The following is a 25,989-nucleotide window of genomic DNA, read 5'->3' on the forward strand; positions in this document are numbered from 1 at the left end:
AAGTATTGGTGTGACGTTGATTGGCCAGCAAGATGTGGAACAGGGGTGCCGGATGCATCCACAATGATGTTGGGACCATGGTGTTCAGGTCATTCATGGTCCTTACCAGGAGCAACCAGCAGAATCGTGCACAGCTGTTGTGACAAGGGCACAGCCGTTTTTTTTTTGCAGCTCCATGCTGGTTCCCCGGACGTTGGTGAAGTAATAACATATGTCCCCGCATTTCACAGAGGTTGCAGGTAAAGTGTCGTTGTCCTGCAACTTCTGATGTGGTGAATGTTCGAAGCCTTCGAACAAGAGTAAGTGATCGCCTTTCTTTCATATGTTGCAGTGTGATCCAGGCAAATGGTCACATAAATTTCCTTGGTGAAGGTAAGCATTCATCTCCAAGTTACACGGGAGAATGTCTTCATCATTCTTTGAGAAAGAGGGTGTATGCCACGATTAACTTCATTTTTTAGCCACAAATTTTCTTTCTCGAACTTCTTCCCAATTCCGTTAGCACTCCCTTCAAAATGTGATCTCGTCTTATCCTTATGCTCAGTCACATCTGAATCTGCTTTCCACACACACTGAATCAGATAGGGTGCATCTTACCATGAAATCAGCATAATCATGTATATCTTCCGACAGTTTCACATTCAACAATTTGTTGTTTTTCCTTAACACAAAAAGTTATATTCATTTATATGCGTCACACAAATAATATTCAATCAGGTATGTATTTTATTACTAAACTAAGAATAGCATCCACAATTGCTTTCAGGTTAATATAGTTCAAAAATTAACTCATGCAGGTATTTTAGCACTACTCTAAGAAAATAAATTGTATATGATTACAATCACAAACAGGAATACCTAATTCCCAACAACAATTTTCTCAAACCAACAAATTAAGCATAATGTATTATTACCATAATTCCTCTCCACTTTTTCTTTTCCCTCTTTTTTTTTTTTTCCTAACAGTGTGTCACTCGTGGTGATATGAGTTCACTGATATTGTAATTGACACAACTCATAACATTGTCGTTATGCCATTATCTTAATTCTACTGTATTCATTTGCAACATCACTAGATTTAATCTTTTAATCTCAGTATTTATGTCGCCATAAAAGTCTTCCTTTTCTGGTTCCACATTTCTTTCCTCATTTGTCACTTCATGCGTTATCATCGTGTTGTTGGTTACCTTATTCAAACACACCGTCACTAAGGCTTTCAAGCAAGCCACCACTAAAACAATTGCCAATATAACTACTAAACCAACAAACAAGTTTGCTACTCCTTGTATATATTCATACCTATGACATAATTATATGTCGATGACATTCAACATTATATACCAAACTAACAAGCTTCCTAAAAGGTAAATAAAGAAAATCCCTTAATATGTAACATAAATCAGATTATTTGTCTTACCCTTATCCCCCTATCTCCCGGGGTTGAACTCAATCCCCTGATCATGAGTGTAGTTGTGATACATTTTTCACTCATGTTGTATTAATATCAGCAGGTAATTGTATGTCATGTAGGCAAATAAATGTCACTATCCCAAGTAGGAATATCACATGTTGAAAATGTAATGTTTATCAATGCAAGGGGTGTTAAAATGTAATTCAAATGACTGTAAATCACGACTATCATTTATCTGCCACTGAATGTTCTGCTGGGCTGCTAGGTGCAGCCTCATTTTCTGTGGGATCGTCCACCTTAGCCCCATGTGCTTGCTTGCAATGAGAGGCATGAATCCAACTTTATATTTTGGGTCCATATTTGTTTCTATTCTTATCAATCTCCTATGGTTTATCAATTCGTTCCAAGATACCGCAACCAAAGGTTTTAACCAAAGCTCTACCAAACTATTTCCAATGTGAACAAAAATGCCAGTGAAACAATGATTCGAGGAATTAACTTCAAGGGGTCAATAAATTTATTCTATAACCAGATCTAATTTTCCCATCCAATAGTTTGCCTTGCCACATGTCATATTATAACACCTTAATAAACCTTCGAAAAAATGTTTCCCATCTCAACAAATTTCCTTTTTTACAAATAGCCATGTGTAACTTACGTATTTAACTACAATTTCCTCTCAATTTGTTTGGCCTAACTGGCCGCAAAAGTGGCTGCCAGCATGCAGTACCGTTTTTTATCTACCAAGGAAGTGTTCCACACAAGACCTCTACCAAAATGTTGTTTGTAAAAACAAATCTGGGATTTCTGATTACATGGATGCACACTCTCAGGACATTTTCAGGCTGCTGTTAACAATCCACTACGATGACTTAATTCCTTTACCCACAATCAAATAATTAGTACAAATTGAGGATATTATCCCTATCACATTCTTTTATAGATTCATTATGTTGGATCTAATTTTTTCCAATAATTTTCCACTGCTGTAAGGCGGAACAATAGCTCTCATAAGTCTTAGTAATATCGTACTTAATTTGCCCAGCAGAGAATAATTTATTTACTATCCTTTCTCATCTGTTAACCAGTGACTTTGTTTAAACTCCAGAACTGAAAACCCACAATAGTTCAAACCAGCAAAATTTTCTTTACTCTTTTCCCATATCATCTATGCCTAAAACACATCCATACATACAGCACAATTTATATGCTGATAAAATTCAAGTTTATATATATAAAATCCATGAGCAGAGTATTCTGGGAAGTCAGTGTAAGACCTCTCCCAAATTTGGATGATTTTGTACTTCCTCATTTCCTTTTATGAAGCTCATATCCATAAATAGATGTTATTCTCATATACATTCTATCAAAAATGGAATCCCAAAATTACTCACAATTTTACTATTAATTAATGGCTGCTCATAACCCAGCACATCAAATTTTTATATTCCATTTCCCTTGACAAAAGAGATAATGTTCATAATCAAATTATATTTCTATTTTATTTTACGGATTCTCTGGATATTCAATCCCATCCACATATCCCAATCCCATCCACATATAACTATCCATTTCCAGACAGGCACACTGTCGGTGTCAACAATCTTGTAAGATTGATACACAAAAACACACACACACATGCATTATGCATATTTGTTTGCGTTGGAACCATTATTTACAGATCAGATGGGTGTCAATTTTATTTCAATTTCATAAAATTTGTCAATCAAATTAAAAATGCTTATAGACAAATAAACCAAAAGTCCATTCTTAGAAAACCCTTATGATGTCACATTGAAATTACCCTTTCTGCCTTCACAATAATCTATCCAAATTTTGACTACACACCCATTTGCATGTCAGTCGACCATTGACCTATCAATCGTGCGGAACAATAGTCCGAAATTCCCACCTGATCATCATGTGACTCTTGTTACTTGGTTTGCCAAAAATTGCAACGCAATTGTTCCAAACTTTGTAAATTTAAAATTGCTGTGCCCAAAATAGAAGATCCAATTTTGGCATTTGATCAATTAATTATTAATTTGTTAACAAGCAAAAAGAAAAAATGAATCATTCTTGCTCTGAAAACTTTTCAGACACAAGAATCATCGACAGTTATTCATGTTTGTCCAGTAATCGAATCTGTTGAGGCCAATCATCATTTGGGATTTGCAGCAATGAAGGCCTAATCATTGTCTGAGGTACCGGTAAGCACTGGTACCCTTGATCTTGGTTTGCCCCATGACCTTGTCTTCCTGTTGACATACGGACATCTTCTTCTCCAATGTCCCATCTTTCCACACTCGAAACACCGGTTTCTGTCGTTGTCTGATCTGTGCACCTGTGCACTTGTATTGCTGGGCTGCATCTCTACATCCCTGAGTTGCCACTGCAATCTCTCGTTATCTCCTGAAACACGAAAAAATTCTCTGTACCGTCCTTTTTGGGGAGACAACTGGAAATCAGATGGGACAACTGTGACTTTCATTCCTAATTTCGAGGGCAGTTGTGCATTTGTCTCCTCCACTGTATCCTGTATCCTTTTTATTTTAAGTTCTAGTTCCGTTATCCGTTCTTGCTGTTCCCGTTGTCTGGATTCACCATCCCAAAGATGGAATGCAAGCCAGTCTACCGTTAGATTCTGTCTCTTCCTGGCTTTCAATCTTTGTTCCAATCTTTCCAATCGACTTCGCTCAAATGTACCATCTCTTGGAAACTCCTCATCATGTCCCTTTGTCCACAAATACCAATTCTCGACCTGCCTTATAGCTTCTGCACCATAACGGTCGTACATATGATGTGTACAAGTACCTTTTTTTGGAATCTCTGGTTGTCCTTGTGTATTCTTGCAGGCTCCATTTCCCATTCTGCCTTTTATCAAAGTAGCGTTGGATGTGTTGTAGCTTGTTCCTCTAAAGCTTCACTCGTACCTCCAGGAAGGGTCTCTCCACCTGTTCGCACGGTGATTTCCAGAGAATCTCCCTCAGCCGTGGCTTTTGCACAATCCAATCTCACAGATCAGTATTTGCAGATGAGCCGGAGGGTCAGTATGAAATGGGTGAATCCTCAGGTGTCCGCTCTGTTGACGGGGAAATCACACAATGGTAACCGCACATATATATCTGTATATAAACTCACCACCTTGCTCAATATTCCCAGGTTGTCTCCACATTGTTAATATCACGCAAAGATATCAAAGCTTCTTTCTTGAGACCGCATTTTCATCAATCAAACAATAAATATATTCAATTCAATTTATTCAGTTCAATTTATGCAATTAAATTCAATCAATTAGATTCAATCAATTAACAATTCAATCAATTATTCAATTTCAATTAATTCATCAATATTCATCAATAAATCAAATTAATCATTTTGAATGACTCCTTGCATAAGCCCTTTCCCCAATGATGTCAGGACAGGTCCATCCATTGACTGAGATCGACTCATCGGTCGTCACCTCTGGTTCGTACCTCATGTCAATTGATGAATCACCGTCCTGTCCTAGGGTCATATCTGACATATTTCCCCATTTTGCCTGGTCTCCACAAATTTTCTTTGCAACCACTAAAGGCAACTCATCCTTCATTCGTGAGACAGCCAAAATGGATGGCAGATATTAAAGTTCATTGGGAAAAATATCTCATCATTTTTCTTTTAATAGTATCCAAAATCTCTTGGCAATATAAATTTCGTAAAACTCCTGAAATAAGACTGTAAAATTTCTTCAATCATGCTAAATTTTGAAACTCCATCGCTTGTAATACCCAATTTATCCCATAGGGCTTGAAAGTTCTTTCCCAAGTTCATGCAGCATTCTGCATTTGAACCCTATGATATCATTCATAATAATCATCATGATTTTATAGTCATGGTCCTATCATAATCATCTATTTAAAACGAACATTTCCTTTATCACCACAGCTATGTGGTATAATCAACAATAGAATAAAACTGTACATAGCAACAGGCTACCTCATGGCCACTTAGTATACCTATTGACAATAAGTCATAACAATATCGAATAATCACTGAACAATTCAAAAATCGCTTCCCCTGCTCCAGCCGCAGCATCCGTGATATTTGTTTGCTCATTCACTATTCCTGATTCGTCATCAAGGATCTCCATCATCACACAGCGTACTTAATTCCGCATTCTAATGAGAATTCAACAGGATTTTACGACTCAAAGGAAAAGAACGAGCAGACCTTTTGCAGGATGATCGTTACAAAAATCGTTACATATATTAAAGTTTTTATGATGTCGACAAATCATATCTTAATTCTTACAAGATTTTGGTTCTTTGAATAAATCACAGCACCGGGAGAACCAGCTCCAAAAATGGATCTTTGTGTTTATTCAGCACCCTAGTAATTGGTTCTTTGTGTACTAATTACACAGCACCCAGGCCCCGCTCATATGGATCTTTGTGCAGCGCTACACAGCACCTGAGCAAAAGGGGTTTCATCTACATTTTCCCTATCTGGTGTACCATCCGTGATATTTGTCTGCTCATTCACTATTCCTGATTCGTCATCAAGGATCTCCATCATCACACAGCGTACTTAATTCCGCTTTTTAATGAGAATTCAACAGGAATTTACGACTCAAAGGAAAAGAACGAGCAGACCTTTTGCAGGACGATAACTGGAATTAGTCGTGAAAATATATCCAAATACACAAAAATACACACCCACACAAATAAACAACATTTATTCCGTTTAACAGAACAAACATTTCCTCTATCATGACATGCATGTCTTCAAAATTATATGCCCAAGAGAAAAAGTAAAATTAATTAAAACTGCGGGCAGTGATGATCCGGGGACCATACCGCTCCATCCTGATTGGACGAGTGCGTGCTAGAGTCGTTAACAACGACAGTCCAGATCCGATTGTTCAAAATTTCAACTCAATCGATCGAAAAATGAACGTAGGGATGCATTTTAAAGGTGCAGTGGCACTAACTGAGTTGCCACGAATATGGCCACGAAATTGCCAATATGGCCATCGCAAAATATTTTCCTTAATCAATTGGCTCATAGCATAACCAATCTGCAAGTATTTCATCCGAAGATGTATCTCTGAGGAATTTTAATTAAATAAGTCATTTATAAATCAACGAGTTAATTTATTAAATGATTAATCAATAAATCAATATTTTCCTTGACAGCCACATCACTTGGTCAGTGTCATGTCCAAATATCAGCTTCCTTACTCAAAAGGTGCCTGAGTTAATGTAATGTAATTACTGTAATAAGATTACTGCAATTACTGTAATGATTACTGTAATTACTGTAATTACCGGAACTGTAATTACTGTAATTACCTCAGGTAATTACTGTAATGTAATTACTGTAATGTAATAAGAAATGTAATTAATTAAATAAGTACTTCATTAATCGTTAATAATGAAATAATTCCTGATTTCTCATTCGATTCACTTGACATTCGAATGTCCCCAAAACGTTGGAGCAAAACGTTGCAACAACGAAAGTGAAACGTTGTAGCGACGTTGTGGAAACGTCGGCAAAACACAACATTTGAATGTTCCCAAAACGTTGGAGCAAAACGTTGCAACAACGAAAGTGAAACGTTGTAGCGACGTTGTGGAAACGTTAGCACAACCCAACATTTAAATGTTCACAAAACGTTGGAGCAAAACGTTGCCACAACGAAAGTGAAACGTTGTGGCGACGTTGTGGAAACGTTAGCACAACCCAACCTTTGAATGGTCCCAAACGTTTCAACAACAAATGGTCACAAGTCATTATCACATTGCAATGACCTCTAAACATTCCTAAACCAATATCCCATTAAAAAATCCCATTAAAATCCCATATTTTATCACCCTTTGCATTGTTGAAAGCAATTAATTCCATAACTTAATATTACCTCAATTTATATATACTAGGGCGTGCCCGCACGTACGTGCTCGCCCGTACGTGCTTGCAAAAAACATGCGTGCAAACAACAACAACAAAACTTTGAAACCACGTGGCAGTAACGACCACAGAACCCCCCCTTCTATTTACATGCAATGGTTTGGTCCATTCGCAAAGCCAAAGCGAACGACCACAGAACCCCCCTTCTATTTACATGCAATGGTTTGGTCCATTCGCAAAGCCAAAGCGAACGACCACAGAACCCCCCTTCTATTTACATGCAATGGTTCGGTCCATCCGCAGAGCCAAAGCGAACGGCTTGCGAGTACGGTGACCATACCTTGGGACCCCCTTGTCCGATTAATTTCAAACCTTGACAAATTTTCCATTCCTTCCCTTCCTGATCTTTCGATGTAGGGCTGGGTTCTTTTTTTAGGATCATGTTGCATCGAGCATTATTTTCCAAAACAGTGTGAACATTAACCCACACCAAAACCTCTGACATCCCACCATTAACACCTATTGTAAGCGTGCCGAATCAGTAAGCATCACCCCTTCTATGAGCCTCGACCAGAGGGTGGTTGTCACCCACAAACACTCGTCGCGAGCTGTTCCATTGTCTGTTGATTCCCATTCTGCTGTTTTTGTCTCATAATCAAGATAAATTTGGAACAGCCCTTAAACTAACACCAAGCAGATCAATTTTTTATATTTAAATATAAAATCATTTCCTCATTAATTCATAATCATAAAATCATTTAATCCGTGTCACCCATGCTATTTATCTAGCAAATTTCGTCAAAAAAACAACAGCACTGGTTCCGTGTCAGCGTCCTGCAAAACGCTTTGCTTCTCGCAAAACGTCCGCCAACGGGAAGTAAAGGGAGGGAAAAAGAGCGGGAGGAAGAGACAGGGTGCCGGAATGGACATGAGGGACAATGAGGGACAGTGAGGGAGTGTTGGTATGCAATTTTTTTTTCCCAATCGCCATCTTTCACAGTAATTCTGGACCGGCATGAGGTGGGATTGTCTGTCATGAATTTATTTGTTGATCGTACGAGTTTTAGTTATGGCGGGAAAACTGAAAAAAAATTCTCTATTTAAAACGGGTGTACACGATTGTACACGTGTACGGACCTTACCGAACCGGCAAACAAGTCGCTTCATGCACATCAGTGGTGCGTTTCTTCGTGGCGCGTGTCAGAAGAATTACACAGCGCAGGAAAAATACGTATTTACAGAAATCGTTAAAAAAACTCGGATAATCGCTAAAATCGTTGTGGCCGGTGTACCATATTGGAAATATATATATATATAAATATAATTCCGTTTCCCGGTTCCCTGTCGCTCGCCGAGCGCCGAGCAAGTCAAGTGCTTCGAACAAGTGCAAAAAAAAAAAAGTAGTACTTTATACATGTGCGGGTGGGTAAACGAGTGTACCGGCCTTACACGTCCTGGAAGCAAGCGGTCGCAAGGTGCACACTTGCTCCGTTTGCTTCCAGGTCACAGTAAGGCCCTTTAATAACCAGCGCAAAAATACGTATTTACAGAAATCATTTAGAAAAAAAACGAATAAATTGCTACAGTCGTTTATCGAAATCCCATTCGTGATGGCTCACGCCACCTATATCGCGGCATCGGTGCGCAAAGAAGCCCCAGACCACCTGCTCCCCCATGTATGTACCCATAACTTCCAAGTTCGTAAATCATATTGGACCAAACAAGACACACTCACCTTTTAAAGACTTGTTTGTGTCCAGTTGATCCCAGCGGTGCCTCCAAGATTGTCAGGGAATTTGTAGTGGGGGACTCACAGGACTCCAATGACCGGACACAGGTTACAAAAGGTCTAGTTTATTAACTGTATTCACTTCATCCAATTACCAAAATGATACCGCATAATATAATGGATCAGGTTAACTCTTTTCGCTGGTCCTTCTCGTTCATCCGACACTCCCGTTCGGTCAGCGCTTCACGTAGCAAGTACTGTCGACTCCACGTTTGCTCTAGTTTATATGGACGAACTGGACTTAATCCTCTGTCCGCTGAAACGTTAATCCTTCTTCCGCTGATGCCCCGAGGTCATGTATTGCACCAAGCCCTGGCATCAACTCGCTCCCCTCCTGCTGTGATTTCCATTTACACAGTAGGAGGGTGCTCCAGCCTGGGGCTGTGACCAGGTGGACAAGAGATTACCATGTTCGGGCACATTCCTGACACTCATTTACGAACTCGGCTTTCACAGAGGTTGCAGGTAAAATGTATCTGCTTCGTTACCAGTCTTAATCAATAAGTTACCAGTGCCAATCAATAAGTTACACTGAATTACACTTCCACACTGTGTAAAACAACCAACGCAACGTGGCAACGGCGAAACATGACGACGATGCCGGCTCGGACGACCGTGACCGTGTCATGCCTCGAGCCAGGGTGCCTCGTCGGGCACCTCGCCGGCATCCGGCGTCGACGAACCGATCGACGTGTTCATGTGCACATGTGCATGGATTTGCAAATGTCTGCCTGTACGTCGTCGTTTCTGCGTATATCACATCGTCCAAAAAAAAAGAAGCAAGCAACTTCGGCCGCTCGAGGAAAGACGGGGCACGCCTACGACTAGGAGGCGAGCGTCAATCCCCGGGGCGGCCGGGTTCACGGAACCCTGAGCTCGTTCGTTCGTCACAGACGACACGACACGACCACCGGTGAAACTGCTCGGACACATTGGGTAAAGCACGCCGTGGTGAAGCGGGCAGCGGAGCCACTCGGCACACAAGCCAGCTCATGGTCGACACGTCCGTGCCGGTCACCCTGATCGAGGAGAAGACCCGACCGATAGAAAACAACGGAGGGACTTCCGACGGGGAGCGGCAAAGATTCAGGGCGAAGCCGCAGCCTCCTCCAGTTATTTACTCTAGTTTTACGGTGTTTGTCTTCATTTTAAGGCATTACGCCCGGTTTACGTCAAAAACCGAGTTACGTCATGGCTTATGGAACCAATTAATGACGTAGGCCGGGGTATTGCTGTACCATGTCATCCTCACCCTGGGCTTGCAGGATGGCTTAGAAGTCCACACACTCACCTCCATATTGTCCTTCGAGAAGAGTAGGCGAGCTTTTAATGGCCAAATTCCAAATTCCTGCCCCAACTACTGCTGGCAAGGCAATGACAAACCACCCAGTATAATCCATAACCCTTGCACAGGAAGCTGCTTTGGCAGCACCGATGGATGCTCTGTGAAGATTATGGTGAGAGAGACAGAGACTGTCGGACAGACAGACAGATACTGACAGAGACAGTGTGTGAGTGTGTCCTCACCCGAGCATCCACGTACGATTGCCTCCAGACATAAAAAATAACATAAAAGATTTCACGATTCAAACGCACTGTGTATGAAAACGTTTTTGGTTTATCTTGCAGGTCTCCTCCACGTGATTTTAATGGTGGTGGCGAGTGCAGCCAAGATGATGATAGAGGAGAAGACAGCACTTCGGGTACAGTGATACCTGTAATGCATTCGTTCGTCATACTCTGCCCACTTTGATTTTACATCAGGTTTTGAAATAAAATGTTTAACAATATGGGAGGGGAGGGGGAATTTTGTGACTTAGAGATGTCCATGCAATTGGGGGATATTTTAGATGTGGTGGGGTACAACGAAGGGGGGGGGGGGGGGGGGGTTTAAGCCTCCATGATGAAAAAAAATTAGCTTGAAGAGGTCGTGATCTTTTGAAGGTAAAGTATTGAAAATATTAATTTTTTTAAAACCTGATAACTTAATGCTGCATTTGTGGCGAATGTTTTCACATTTGGATCCAGCATGGAAGTAGCAGTCTCAATACCAGGTATGTCCATTGCTAGCAGCAATCCCTGCAATGCACCATAGACTTCAGTTCTCATATTTGAGCCTGGAGAATGGCATTCAACGCCTGAATCAGCTCCTGTCGCAGCTCATCGAGGGGTTGTCGTTGTTTTGGCAAGGTTCGAATGTGATCATCAATGACGTGCCAGAGATGTTAAATTGGGTTTAAATGTGTAAAGATATCAGGCCAGAGTGTCATGACATTAACATTGGCATTGACAAGAACGTTCCTTGTTCGAATGACCCTGTGAGCAGGAAGTTTATCGTGCGTAAACATGATTCTTGGCCCATGTTGTTGAAGGTGAGGCAACACATGTTGCTCTAATCAATGTATTGCTCTGCTGTCAAGTTGCCATGGATACTGATCAAGTTGATGCGAAAGGTTTCAGCAATACCACGTCCAAAATGAGAGGTTTCCTGGGCACAGGCTGGAGGCATATATCGATCATTGCATCTTCTTTAGACCGGTGCACAGCCATCTTGCCTTTCAAGGAGAAACCGGGATTTGTCATTGAACAATAACACCTGCCCATTGCCTCCATATCCAACGGATGTGCTTATTTGATTTGACCACTGCAAGTGTGCTTGCATGTTTCACGGTGCAAATCTTGAATGCTGAACGGGATGACGAGCATGGATCCCTGCGTCACCGAGAAGCCTCAAAACGGTGTTCACCTTTGCCCTGCGAGTTCCAGGGAGGGTGTTTGCAGTACCTTGGACAGTTTGAAACTGAATGCGTTGATGGGTTTCACACATGTATCTGTACTAGGCCGGAGTCATTATTCTAGGACATCCACTTATTGGCATGTCCCTTATTGGTCGATTGGCTTGATAACGTCTTCTGAGGTCGTAAACCATTCCTCTCCTCGCATTAAAGAGCCTTGCAACATGACCAATGGAAGACCCTGCTTGAAGGTGTCCAACAATTTCATTCTTATATTTTGGCAGACATAGCATTGCAATAGCTTGTTAAAGATTGTAAAAGATTTGTTTTCTCGATGATCCACACTCTAGTGTCTCGGAAAGACTTCCAAATTTGTTCAGAATGCCTCGTGTCACTTCTAAAAACGGAAGTGTGCACGAGTTGCTCATGCTGAATGATTATAGGCTGGATCTGCATCCGTACTTTAACCAAAATCTATCGGCTTGTTCTTGTCACCGACCCAACCCATTCACCAAGTTTCATCTGAATCCACCCATAACTTTTTCAGATATTGTGCTCACAGACAAACAGACAGACAAAGAGGGGTGAAAACATAACCTCAGTCCACCTTCTGGGACGGAGGTAGTTATATCATGTCAACTTGCAGTCAAGTGTTCCGCACATCCCTCGTGCCACAAACGCCACTTGGAATGAACGCTGGAACAGCCCATCAATAATTACATCATCAAGACAATTCCATGTTTTCAGTTTTTTTATGGTGGAGAGAATAGAAGAAGTGGTAAAGAACAGAAAGACCACTGACCTGTCTGCTATGTGAGAGCAAAAGACCTTGTGCTTCGGCCTCATTGTAGGAGATTCCAATAACGCTGAAGAGGTTTTTTTATATACCACAGAATCTGGGAAAGCCATAACTCTGGGGTACCAGCCCATAGGAGAGAGCAATACTCCATTAATTTACTTTCAAAGGCCTTTGTATGAAGGATTTAATTTTTTGTTTTATTTTTGCTGTTGGTACTTCTCTCTTGGAGTAATGTCTAATGTTTTGCTTGCAGGGACTAGCAATTCCAACCTCAGACAATGGCCAACGGCACTGAAGAAGCCAGGTGGGCAGGACAAGGGGTTGAACCCTCACTTTGGAATCGCTAATAATATATTTTGCAGATTGTAACTCGTTTCCCTCCTGTCTGATAAGCATACTTGGTGCATAATTATAGTTGTACGACTATATTTAATTCTGTTTATAAAGCAGACATCTGTCTGATGACAGACATCTGCAGAATTCTGATGACAGACAGTCTGATGAAGTCTGATGACAGACAAAGCAGACATCTGTGGAATTATAGTTGTACGACTATATTTAATTCTGTATATAAAGCAGACATCTGTTTAATACTCATATCATTGTCACTGAGCCATTTTCCACTTTTTTGTTTCAAACTTTGCTGATAAATTGTTATGGAAAAACAGAAGACTGTCTGTCTGTTTCCTATCTCCTCTCTCTGTCACTCTCTCTCTCTTACAACTTCTTGCATAGTCACCAAACTTTGTAGGCATAATTGAAAACGTCTTATGTTTAAGGCATCCAAATATTTCCAACTTTTATTCCATTCGGCCCAGTCGAAAGTAGACTTTTCTCAAAACGTTTACCATTCTGGATAACATCTGTTTTAGTTATAGCCCTCCCTTCCTATCAATGAGCATTTATATTTTTTCCCTTTATTCCAGCCCTCTGCTTTCACGATGACTACTTGAGCCGTTTGTGAACTTTCATTGAAACAATTAATTTTTACTTAGATATATATTTTTATTCATATATACACTACATGGCCAAAAGTATGTGGACACCCGAACATCACACCCTTATGTCCTCGTCGAACATCTCATTCCAAAATCATGGGCATTAATATTGAGTTGGTCCCCCCCATTGCTGCTATTACAGCCTCCACTCTTCTGGGAAGGCTTTCCACTAGATATTGGAACATTGCTGCGGGGATTTGCTTCCATTCAGCCACAAGAGCATTAGTGAGGTTGGGCACTGATGTTGGGCTATTAGGCCTGGCTCGTAGTCGGCATTCCAATTCATCCCAAAGGTGTTTTATGTGGTTGACGTCAGGGCTCTGTGCAGGCCAGTCAAGTTCTTCCACACCCATCTTGGCAAACAGTTTCTGTATGGACTTCGCTTTGTGCACGGGGGCCAGGAAAGCCTTTGTGCACAGTTTGTGATCATGCTGAAACAGGAAAGGGCCTTCCCCAAACTGTTGCCACAAAGTTGGAAGCACACAATAGTCTTGAATGTCATTGTATGCTGTAGCTTCAAGATTTCCCTTCACTGGAACAAATGGGCCAAGCCCGAACCATGAAAAACAGCCCCAGACAATTATATATAAATATGTATATGTATATATATATATGTGTAGTGTTAGTGTGAGAAATCTCTAAGGATATCCCGGAGACTCAATAGCTCAGTGGGCTGTCACCACGTAAGTGATGAGGTTCGTGGGTTCGAGTCCCGGGTTGTCAGAATTTTTTCACGCTAGCCCCACGCAGAAATTTACTTCCTGTTTCTTAAAAAAAAAAAAAATATATATATATACATACATATGTATCGTTGTTATCCTATGTGCATGTTTAAATTATTTCTGCTTTTCCTTTCTTTCTGAAGAAAGTTGCAAACTGAAATTCCGATTAAATTGCCTTTGCTGGGGATTGGTTATCCATGCTGTTAAAATCGAAGGCTGTTAATGTGATGATGTTTCTGTTCTTTTGTTTAAATATCAGTCGAACTCTCATGAAAAACACAAGTTCTTTACTTTGGTTCCTTTTCATTTCTTTGCAGATTTAATTTCTTCTCCAAACACCACATTATTTCCAAAGACTACCCCAACCTGCCGTAACCCATTCAAGGCAAGTTTAATCACAATCGCATTATTGTTTTTTATAACTTTACATCTTTGGCTTTAGCGACAATGATTTATTTCTTCCTACATTTAGTCAGTTATTTATTTTATAGTTATTGTTTTAAAGCCTTTGAGGCAATGCAAGCTCCACTCCCCAACGCAGGAAAAGGAACCAATCCACAGACTTGCTTCTGGCTCACCAGCTGTCATGAGCATGGAATACATCCTCCCCCCCAGTCGCCCCCCCCCCCTCACCCTCTTTAAGGTATAGATATGTTAATCCTTGATGGCATAGAAAGCAGGTAGTTTCAATTACTATTTTGAAATCTTTTTAAATCCCATCTTTTTACTGTTGAATTTTCTTACCTCTTCCTTCTTTGTGAAGCACTTTGAGATTTTACTTAAAAATTAAAAACACGACAACAAATTGATTGATTTAGTGCATGGTTTTTAATTGCAGGTGACAACATCTGTTGATACTCCATCTCCAAAATCAGGTTCCAGAGTCGGCGACAGTCGGAGCAATAAGAAAGTGCATCCCAGCAAATCTAGCCCTGAAATTAGGCCATTACCGCCCATGGCAAAGCCCAAACAGGTTTGTGATAGATGGTTTGATACTTATCTTTAATTTCATTGTCGTATGTGGGGTGTTGACTCTTCCCTGGCGTTGACGATGCTCGATTTGACTTATTTATGAATTGAACAATGCTTCGCCAGGGAATAAAGCAAACAACCATTCGTGTGCACAAGCGAGATATTGACAAAATATGGAATACATGGGTGGGGTTGGAAGTGGATTCGGAGAAATAAAATTGAGTTAAAGAGGGGAGATAATAAGGAGTATCTATCTATTCATGCCCTCTGTGTCCTCCTTCCGAGTTCTTTTTGATCCTCTTCACACACACCTCGCAACCTTATCTGACCGCTTCGCTGTTTTACACTATCTAAGGCTCGTTGTGGAGCTGTCGCACACACTAATACACAGGACTGTTAGTCGAGACAAACACAGCCACTGAGCATGGGGGGAAGTGCTGTCACTTCTCGGGGCACTCTGGGTACCAATGTTGTTCTTTTGTATGCAGTCTGTGGCTGCGGGTTGTATCATTTCTCTGAAAGCGCGTTTGTGCCGCTGATGCAGTGCCCCAGTTACCAGTGAGCTGGTACTCAATTTTGCCGACCTTGGAAGGATGACAGGCTGAGTCAACCCCTCTGGCGTTAATTCAACGATCCACCGGGATTTAAACTCGGGATTCTCGGATCCCAAGCCAGCACCCTAACCGCTAAACCAACATGCTAACCGTTAAACCAACACCAGGCTTGGGTACCAAATATGTCATAACAATTGAGGAGGCAACAGGAATTCTGTAATGAGCCAGTAACCAGTCAATTTCCTTTGCCATTATTGACCATTGTGCCCAGGCTACCATCGTTGGATCCATGAAAGGGAAACGGGAGACTGTAGTCAACAGTGAACCAGCGAGCTCTGCAGACCTCGCTGACACCTACAGCTCGGGAGTCTCCAACAGCTCAAGGTTCGTTTGTGCATTGATAATGAAGAAAAAGAGCTTTGAAGAAGTTTATTTGCGCATTAAGTTTATTATAAGTTGAACTGGGAAAAAAGGTGGGGAAAAAAAACAACAAAAAAAACTGGCTAGTACCATGCATACTACAGGCATGTGTAGCTATGCAAGTACTTGCCGTCTCTTGGAGATCAAATTTACATGACCTGCTGGTTATTGTTGCCTTCGCTAGTGTCGACTCTAGTCCGAAGCTCCAAACTGCATTCCAGCTGTGGATGGAGGAAAATCGGGAGCGCATGCTGGCTGATAAACCAGACCTTGATGACGAGGCATTTCTGAGAGAGGGTATGAGTGCATTCCGTGCTCTGACAGCCACTGAGAAGAAGGTGAATCCGTTAGCTTTGTGGGCGACCGTGCCACATGCGCGCACGTGCTGATTTGCCACAACGTGCAACAAGTTAATGACCTTTTTACCTTTGCCAGTGGAGAGGGTATTATATTTGGGTCCATTTGTTTGTCTGTCTGTCTTTCTGCACATAATATGCTAATGTTGGCCACGTAGTATTATAATGTGAGTAGTATGCCTATAAAGTATGCACCATTTATTTATTCTGTCAATACATCGATAAAGTACATGTATTAAAAACGTGAGTGCATCTTTAAAGTACATACTATAAAATAGGTCTATGTATCTATAAAATATGTACATACATTTCTAAACTACATGAGATTGGGATGTGAATCTACACAATAAAACCGAATAGGTGTGTTTGTTCGCCGAATGAACATATTGTGATGGTTATGAAACCGGCCCCTGGGGAAAGAACACCCATGATACGCAGAACTCATTAGAATCAGTTATACCGTTAGTTTGTGCACAGATAATAGGCCTCCACACATTGTCTGGAGGGAAATGGGGGCAGATGCGTGGTGTGGGTTCAGATGGGTCTTTTTCCTTCTCTTTTATTATCCTACTGTTCTTACTTTGAATTCTGACTCCTGATACCATAACTCATTTACTATAATTGCCATTCCACTCATTACAGAGTCCTATTTGGGTCATTCTCTTCCTCAAATTACCAATTACCAACCATTCAATGAGTCCACACCGGGTAAAAACCCGTTATATTAAGCCTCCCCCCCCCCCCCCCCCTCCTCATACATTTCGAAAGTGTAAGGTGGGAAAGACCGCAGGCTGGGCAGGAAAACCCGTTGGAGGAGGAAGAGTTGACTCCAAGGAAAAATCAGACATTGGAACGATTGATGTTGAGGGTGGAGTTGGCTGGTGAGCACACCAATGAGGACACGCTGCTGAGAGTTGGAGGGCACGCCATGACCTTTTCTCCCGAGAGCTCCACCTCCCACGAACTTTGCTTCGAACAGTGTCCGCCCCACTCGAGGCTTCAAAGATGGAACGCCAGAGCGTTTGCTGCTGTTGAAACATGCTGGGGACTCGAAGACGATCTGCCTGCCTGTTCGTGCCACGAAGGAGTCAACCACCATTGCCGATTGTGCTGGAGCCAGGACGAGCTGCACCAGACAGCAATGGGTGGACAGTGCGGTGACGAGTCGAGGCAGAGGCACAAGAGCGAAAGAGCCACGAGGTCCCAAGCGCGGGAAGATAGCTCCACCACTGACATACACTATATCTGTCTCTTGCTTTCCTTTAAGAACCTCTAATTCGTCTCTGGGCCCACAAAGAGCAACACCGTTGAAGAAGCAATCAACGGTGTTGACTTGTGTTATGGATTCGTCACTTCTGTTGTGAGGGTTTGCATCCACTGTAAATATTTCCGATTCCATGTATTATTATTGTTGTCATTTAAAAGGAATAGATATTTCTAGTTTCAAAAGTTAATGTTAAAAGAAACAGGAAACCGGATCGGGAACCGGACGAAAAAGCGGAAGAAGACGAGGAGAGAAAAGAGGTGGAGCGAGTGAAGTCGGAGAAGAAGCGAGTCGCTTCTTCGTCCTGAGCGAACGTTGTCGAGCAAGAGTCACAAGTGAACTTTGGGTTTCCTGGAAAGGGATTCCTGCGATAGGGTTGTTATTGCTGTGACTGATCAACCTGCATGTCAGGTTTGGCGTTGGATTCTGAGGAATCATCGTTGTGTCATTACGTCTCAAGTACGAGCCGTCGGCCATTTTGACTCGCGCGCTTTGCTCATCGCGAAAGGTCTTTGCTTCGCGTCAGCCGTTTTCACCATTCAGACGTCTATCTGGGATGTGTGTGTGTGCAACGCGAATTTTGAAGATAAACCTGAGGTTCGCCGATTTGGAGCGGTAAAACATTCATACCCGAGGGTGTGAATTTCCCAGTCGCCTTGAGTGCGCCTTTTCGCAGCTGTTGGCCGCGTGACCCTTTTCTGCCGCTTTGGCCACGTACGCCTTTGTGCAGTTTTGGCGGGGTGACTGGGCCTGTCATCTGAACGGGATTCGGGTTTGGATTCGACATATTTCTGACGATCGCCGGAGGGGATCAACTTGAGCTCGAAGACGGAATATAGTGACATTGGGGAATGTTCTTTTTTCATTCACTTGGAGCACAGTGAGTTAGCTGATGGTACCATCATAAGATATATGTTGATTGTACTTTTGATTGCTATCATTGTTGTACTGTTATTCTTGTGTGATTTTTAATACAATATTTGTTTGTTAGTAACAATTGGTGTGGTTTCAACATTGATTTTTGACACAGAATAACACATTTTTCTGCCGTGACTCCTCTCGGGGCTCGGAGGTACACCATGACCAGCGGGTCGGGGAGGAGCACGTAACACTTATTGACCTGTCTAGGCGAGGTTTACACTCGCACCTCACAGGTTTACTCCAAGAACTTGCATCCACTCCTTTCTGCTTTAATAATCCCCCCCCCCCCCCCCCCCCCCACTCCCTTTTTCTTGTCTTTCCATTTTGGAACTGACATGCGTACCTCGACGCGTGCAAGGGGCGAGTTAGTGGCCGACAATACGCCTCGCCCCACCTCTTTATCTTCATGTTGTCTCTGTTTTCCTGGAACGATTTTGCTCGCACCATGTACTGTTTTAAATAGAAGAGGGAAATACTCTTCAGAAAGTATTCACACCCCTTGCTTTTTTACATTTGTTGTATTACAATGAATTAATTTGAGACTTTTTGTCACTGATTTACATAAAATACGCCCCAATGGCAAAGGGAAAAATGTGTTTAGAAATTTTTACAAATGTATTGAAAATTAAATACAGAAATATCAAATTTACACAAGTATTCAGCCCCCTGAGTCAATACTTCGTTAGAAAAGCACCTTTGGCAGCGATTACAGGTTCGCGTCTTCTTGGGTATGTCTATCAGCTTTGCACGTCTGGATTTGGGGAGTTTCCCTCATTCTTTCTTGCAGATTTGCTCAAGCTCTGTCAAGTTGGATGGGGAGCGTCGGTGAACAGCAATCTTTAAGTATTTCCACATATTCTCAATGGGATTCAAGTCAGGGTTTTAGCTGGGCCATTCAAGGACTTTCACATTCTTGTTTTGAAGCTATTCCAGCGTTGCTTTGGTTGTTATGCTTGTGGTCATTGTACTGTTGGAATGTAAACCTTCACCACAGTCTACGGTCTTTTGTGCTCTGAAGTAGGTTCTCCTCAAGGATTTGCCTGTATTTGGCTCCATTCATTGTTCCTCTATCTTTATAAGTCTCCCAGTCAATGCTGCTGAAAAGCATCCCAAACGCTGCCACCACCATGCTTCATGGTATGGATGGTGTTAGATGGGTGATGAGCTCTGCTCGGTTTCTGCCAGATGTAGCGCTTTGCATTCAGGCCAAAGAGTTCAATTTTCATCTCATCAGACCATGTAATCTTTTGCCTCGTGCTCCGAGTCTTTCATGTGCCTTTTTGCAAACTCCAGGCATGCTGGCATGTGCTTTTCTTTTTTCTCTGGAGTGGCTTCCATCTGGACATTCTCCCTAGTTTTGTAAAGTGCTGCTGAGACTGTTGTCCTTCCGGCAGGATCTCGCATCTCACCCAAGGAACTCTAGTTCTGTCAGAGTGGTCATTGGGATGTTGGTCACCTCTCTGACCAAGGTCCTTCTTGCCCAGTTGCTCAGTTTGGTTGGATGGCCAGCTCTAAGAAGAGTCTGGAGTCTGGGTAGTTCCATATTCTTTCCATTTCCTCATGAAGGAGCTCACTGTGCTCTTGAGAACTTTCAACGCTCTAGAAATTGAAATCTCAAAGTTCTACTGACAGTTCCTTGGACATCATGCCACAGTTTCTGCTCTGACATGCCCTGTCAACTGTGGGACCTTATGTAGAAAGGTGTTTCTTTCTAAATCATGTCCAAACAATTGAATTGGCCACAGGTGGACTCCAATCAAGTTGTAGAGACATCTCTCGGATGATCAGAGGAAATTGGATGCACCCGAGCTCAATTTGGAGTGTCATAGCAAAATGGTTTAATACCTATTGGCTCAAGACATTTCAGCTTTTCATTTTTAATTATTTTATAGGAAATTCTAAAAATAAAAAAAAATCCACTTTGACATTATGGGGTATTTTGTGTAGATCAGTGACAAAAATATCTCAATTTAATCCATTGTAAATTCAGGCTGTAACAACAAAATGTGAAAAATTCAAGAGGTGTGAATACTTTCTGAAGGCGCTGTAAATGCTCCATGTTAAGATCTGCTCTTCAGTACCTTTCTTGATTCATGATGGTTTGATGTGCTTTGCAAATTCATGCCTCTTTTTTTTATCTGATAAATGGTTTTCCATCCTGCCCGTTTTATCTCCATCCCTCGATTGGCTCAATTTAGTGTGTAAATAGATAGCCGGGACGAATTACCCCAATGATTGCTCATACCACTAGTCGGCGCATACTCAAAGTTCTGCTTGGCTACACGTAATAAATAGATACACAGGTGCGCACTGAGAGTACGTACCCCAATTGGCATCGCCAAACCGCTGGAAAGGTAACGCGTTTGTAAAAGAGTGAGGACCCTGCCAGGTTTGGTATCAATCGGCATCCGTAGTCACGGGAAGCCAGAGAAGTTCCCCTCTTGGTGAACCCCAACCCTTGGTTTTGTAACAATTTAAGCCTGCTAGTTCTGTAATAATATAAACCTACATGGTCAAAACACAAAAGAACATAAACACCACACAAAACAAGTCCTGGTGAGGGTCTGCGATCTCTGATTGCTCTTTCTAGTTTATGCAGCAGAGCTTTGAATCTATCAAATGTTGCATATCAGTTTTGAAAGTTAGGAGAACATGGGGCTAAGGATCAATTGATGTAATGTTCTATTTTCCTGTTGCATGTTTCTCCCAGAGTTGGAACGAGCGTGCCAAAGCCTCTCCCTCTCACGACACCGAGTGCAAGAAAAGGAAGCAACAGCAGCCGGGAGAGCCGGCCATAAAAAAGACGAAGACTCTGGATAGCCGCACGGCCGCACGCCTTTCAGCCTTCGCTTTCAAAGAGTGAAAGCGGTATTTTAATGTTCCTTCAACCACAGTCGTCTTGCATTCCGCTATTAATCAAATGGTTGGGACATTGGTCAACGTGTCCTGCGCTTCAGACTGAACATGAACAGCCTAAGCAGTAGCCCTCAATAAGTGGATTTCTTATTGACAACTTTCCTTTTGTTACATCGCATTGCAGAGCGAAGACTCATGATCGCAGGACTTCAAAATCCTCAAGCCATCTTGGTGGGGCCCGAGGTAACAAATTATGCAATGGATTGGTTTAAGGATGGTATGTGGCGTTTGCCTTGTATTTATAAATCATTTAGCGATACGAAATTGCTCGATTTGTGGACCTGAACATTCCCACGAGTAAGAAAATTTGCTCATTCAACATCACATTTAAGTTGCTGGTTTTCTTAATATTCGTATTCATTAATAAAATTCAGAAAATGCTTTTGCCTGTTTTTCTTTCATTTTAATTTTATTTTAATGTTCAACATGGCACAAACCTAGAGTTTCAATCAAATCGTACTGAAGCATACAGAACAATGCACAGCAACCCTGTTGTAAGATGCTAACTGAATTTACTCAAACCTTAAACAAATTTCTACCAAACGAAAATGGCCATCACTTTGTACAGCACATGACTAGGTTGCTAACTAGGACACGACAGTTAGATTTTTTTTTTTTAAAGGATTATACATTAAAACTGGATGAGGATGCTGGAGATGACACCAATAGCAGAGGAAAGTACAGTCTGGGTGTTGGGAAACCAGACTCAGTTTAAGCAGTCGTACTGATACAGGAAGAGATAATATGCCGGGTAGTAAGGACCGGAGTGGGTTGTTGGTAGAGGTAAAAGGTACAATTGAAGGGTTGCAGTTGGATATCAAGAAGAGCAGAAAATGAGACTAAAACTTGGGGCTCTGTCGGTGCTGAAGGAGCAGGTTACATTGAGGAAAGGATATTAAGGTTGCGGCTTCCCCTTCACCATCCAGGGAAACCAGCAGCAGAAGAGCAGCCTGAAACAAAGTACTACGTCAAAACCTGCATGGGCTGTCCGCTGTGAATTTGTACCAATGCAACTAAAAGCCTAATTTAATTTTTAAGTAGAGTTGATGGAAGCAAGCAAGCGTTCTTCACATGGGTTACCTTGAGACGGGATGTTTTGTTGAAATCTCTTTCATCGACAGGTTTGAGCAGTCACCGATGCCCTGCTTGTCCCCTAAGAAGAAGGAAAAATTCCATGAACACATTGATAGACTATTTTTAAGCTCCAGGCTTTTAATTGGACACATAATTTATTTTTTTTGGATACAACATCGAGGTTCGTTTAAGAGCTAGCACATCAAACACACATTAGCACATAAAAAACATAAAAGGACACGTAAAACAATAAAGGGAGGGGGAGACAAGATGAGGAGAGAGAGGGAAGCACACAAGCACAACAGTAGAGAACAGGGTCATCAGGAGATCTGGGGGGGCGGGAGGGGGGAGGGTGCATGGTGAAAAACAAATTGACATTAAGGAATTTCAGCAATGAAGTCAGGGATTGGAAGATGTGGATTTGGGGTGTGTTAACGGGGGTAGAAAATATCAAGGTTTTGGATGGGGGAAGATAAGAGATGGCGGTGAACAGCTGTTTTAAAGACCAGGAGGGAGGATTGGGATTGAAGAGAGTGAGGTAGTTCGTTCCAGAGGTGGGAAAAAAGAGGAATGAAAGAGTGAAGGTGAGCAGAGAGTCTTGATTTTGGCAGTTTAACCATAAGAAGGTCGCTGGCAGTTATTGTGCGTCCTGCAGGAATATTTGAGGGGACACAGCACAGACAGCCTGGGAAGCTAAGTAGAGGAGTCTGTAGAAGACAAAGACCACCTACCTGCCTGCAGTGAGAGAGTGAAAGGCCTCAGAATCAGCTTCATCGCGGGAGATTCCAATGATCCTGAAAGCTTTGGTTTCTACAGTGTGAAGCCGAGCTAGGTGTGAGGCAGGAGCACCAGCCCAGAGGGGAGAGCAGTATTCCATTGAGCTACAGATGAAAGCCTTGTATGTGGTGAGGAGCTCAGGTGTGCCAAGGAAGGACTTCGCACGACGGAGGATGCCCAGTCGGCGACTGGCTTTGGAGGCCAGCTTGGAAATGTGGTTTTCCCAGGAAAAATCATGGCAGATAGTGAGACCCAAAAGCTTGAGTGACAGAACTTCTTGGAGAGGATTGTTGAAAAACTAGATGGGAGGGTTTTCCAGATGGTCTTTTTGGAGAGACAGAGTAAGAGTGTGAGATTTGTCAGGATTGAAAGACATGTTCCACTTGTTTGACCAGTCTGATTTTGTCCAGGTCTGCAGAGAGTGAAGAGGCTGCTACCTGCCGATCTGAGGGTTGAGATATGGAGCGGCACAGAGTGGAGTCATCAACAAAGAGATAGAGAGGATTTTCCAGAGTCAGAGAGATCATTGATGAAGACCAGAAAAAGCACTGGGCCCAGAACACTGCCTTGAGGAACTCCAGCCTGAACAGGAAGGGGAGATGAGAGAAATCCATTCAGGGCCACACATAGACTTTGACCAGAAAGGAAGTCTGCAAACCATGCGTGGAGATTTCCATGGATACCATAGGAGGAGAGTTTGGTGAGCAGAGCGGGGTACCAGACCGTATCGAAGGCACGCGATATGTCAAGTGAGACGGCTCTGATTTCCTGTTTGGCGTTGAGGACCTCCAACCATTGTTGAGACAGCAGAAGCAGCATGTCCACAGTAGAATGACCTGGTTGGAATCCAAATTGATGATCCGAGATCAAGCCATTGGAGAAGAGGAAAGATTTAATATCAGAAGCGATGATGGATTCCATGACCGTGCTGATTGGTCTGTATTTGCAAGGATCTGTTTTTGCACCTTTTTTGTGTAAAGCGGTAATGTTGGCTGATTTCCAAGCAGTTGGCTGATTTTCCATTTAATGGGACCAGAAAAACAACTTGGTGGGAGTGATTTACCTCAATGGTTTCTTTTCTGCTATCAATCTGAAGGAATGTGATCTGACTAAATAAAAAGGCATCATACCCCTGATGCACAGACATTTCAATGTGGAGTTTGGGTTATAATGTTCGGCACGCTGTGTCTTCTTCTTTCATATGTAACATGTTGCTGTGGTTTGGAATCACTGCTTTTATGTTGCTGGTGTGGCTGTGCCACTGATGCCCTCTGTTGGCTAGTGAAGGAATTTGTAATTTGTTCATGGTGCTGGTGATGGCTCGCCTTCTCTTTGCGAAGGGCACTCTGGGATTTAACGTTCATCTGAGGAATGGCACACACATTGAAGCTTGGCCCTGCCTGTGAAATACCGGGATTATTATCTTCTTCTTCTTTCGTATGCAGCATACAGGTGGCGATTAGCATCATTGGCTAAGGGATGCACATCTGTGCCGCTGATGCAACACCCCCTGTATGTTCGGGAATTTTAAATTTGATGAGGGTGTTGGCGATACATAGACATAGATCACCGGTGGGATCTTTAACGTCTGTCAACTAATAACGGCAGACAGGACACCCAGCTTAATGACGGCAGCACACACGTTGAATCGTCATCCTGCCTGTGAAACACCAGGATGATAGTTTAATCATGAGGCCGAGATTTGAACCCAGGCGAGACAGTATAGAGACGTGTGTCCATGATACTTCTCGGATACGCCAGTGCCCACTTTCATTGATATCCACAAAAACAGCTAGGACGCCATGGTCCCCTTTAAACAACAGTCGGCCTTTTGATCATGTATCCTAAATATTTTGCATGTATCATATGTCAAAATAATTGTATGATATCAGTTGTATGGTACATGTTTAAAGTCGCAGGTGGATTCTAGTGAATAAGAGTGGGTGAAAAAACAATGCCTATTCAAGGGTTGTTTTTTTCTCACCCCCATACCTAGAAATGGTGCTCCCAGCATGCTGCACAGAATTCTGGGACTTGGTTCCACAGATTCCACCGCCCTGCAAAGATGCGTCATCAGAAACCATATCTATTGTGCTGTGTGTGTATCATGTATTGCATTTAATCCCAAATTTTCCAAACAGAAAGGATGAGCAGAAGCCCATAGTTAAACAAACCATGATATAAAAAAGGAAGCCTTTTATTCTTGCACTGGTTGAAAGAGCTCAAAAATGGGAGGTTACATATTTCTTAACAGGAAGGAAAAAAAAAACTTTGGGAATGATTGAGACAGCGGTCTGTTCCTTATACACCACTCGTTTCAAATTTTTTTTGTCTGAAAAAATTATAATTTCCCCAGAGGTTTGGATTAAGTTGATGCAACTTTTATTTTATT

The 25,989-nt window shown here is 42.1% G+C and overlaps 2 protein-coding genes across 5 annotated transcripts in view; one reads left to right on the forward strand and one right to left on the reverse strand.

The window, feature by feature from the left end:
- WDHD1 (WD repeat and HMG-box DNA binding protein 1) overlaps positions 1-22,127 on the forward strand; it is a 53,597-nt gene extending 31,470 nt beyond the window's left edge. For all 3 annotated transcript variants that reach the window (XM_068130786.2, XM_068130788.2, XM_068130784.2), the window contains exons 19-25: positions 10,719-10,792; positions 12,877-12,927; positions 14,661-14,728; positions 15,182-15,316; positions 16,141-16,253; positions 16,474-16,627; positions 21,541-22,127. In XM_068130786.2, the coding sequence (XP_067986887.2) occupies positions 10,719-10,792; positions 12,877-12,927; positions 14,661-14,728; positions 15,182-15,316; positions 16,141-16,253; positions 16,474-16,627; positions 21,541-21,693 (748 nt within the window). In that variant the 3' untranslated portion in view covers positions 21,694-22,127. The remainder of the gene's footprint in view (positions 1-10,718; positions 10,793-12,876; positions 12,928-14,660; positions 14,729-15,181; positions 15,317-16,140; positions 16,254-16,473; positions 16,628-21,540) is intronic.
- A 9-nt stretch (positions 22,128-22,136) lies between these two features.
- Positions 22,137-25,989, reverse strand: part of CLIP3 (CAP-Gly domain containing linker protein 3) — a 40,866-nt gene continuing 37,013 nt past the window's right edge. For both annotated transcript variants that reach the window (XM_078786739.1, XM_068130793.2), the window contains 3 exons: positions 25,590-25,654; positions 22,827-22,899; positions 22,137-22,696 (listed from right to left, as the gene is read on the reverse strand). In XM_078786739.1, coding sequence (XP_078642865.1) covers positions 22,642-22,696; positions 22,827-22,899; positions 25,590-25,654 — 193 coding nt within the window. In that variant the 3' untranslated portion in view covers positions 22,137-22,641. The remainder of the gene's footprint in view (positions 22,697-22,826; positions 22,900-25,589; positions 25,655-25,989) is intronic.

The sequence above is a fragment of the Myxine glutinosa genome, chromosome 11, assembly GCF_964187855.1.
Source record: "Myxine glutinosa chromosome 11, kmMyxGlut1.1, whole genome shotgun sequence".
NCBI lineage: Eukaryota > Metazoa > Chordata > Myxini > Myxiniformes > Myxinidae > Myxine > Myxine glutinosa.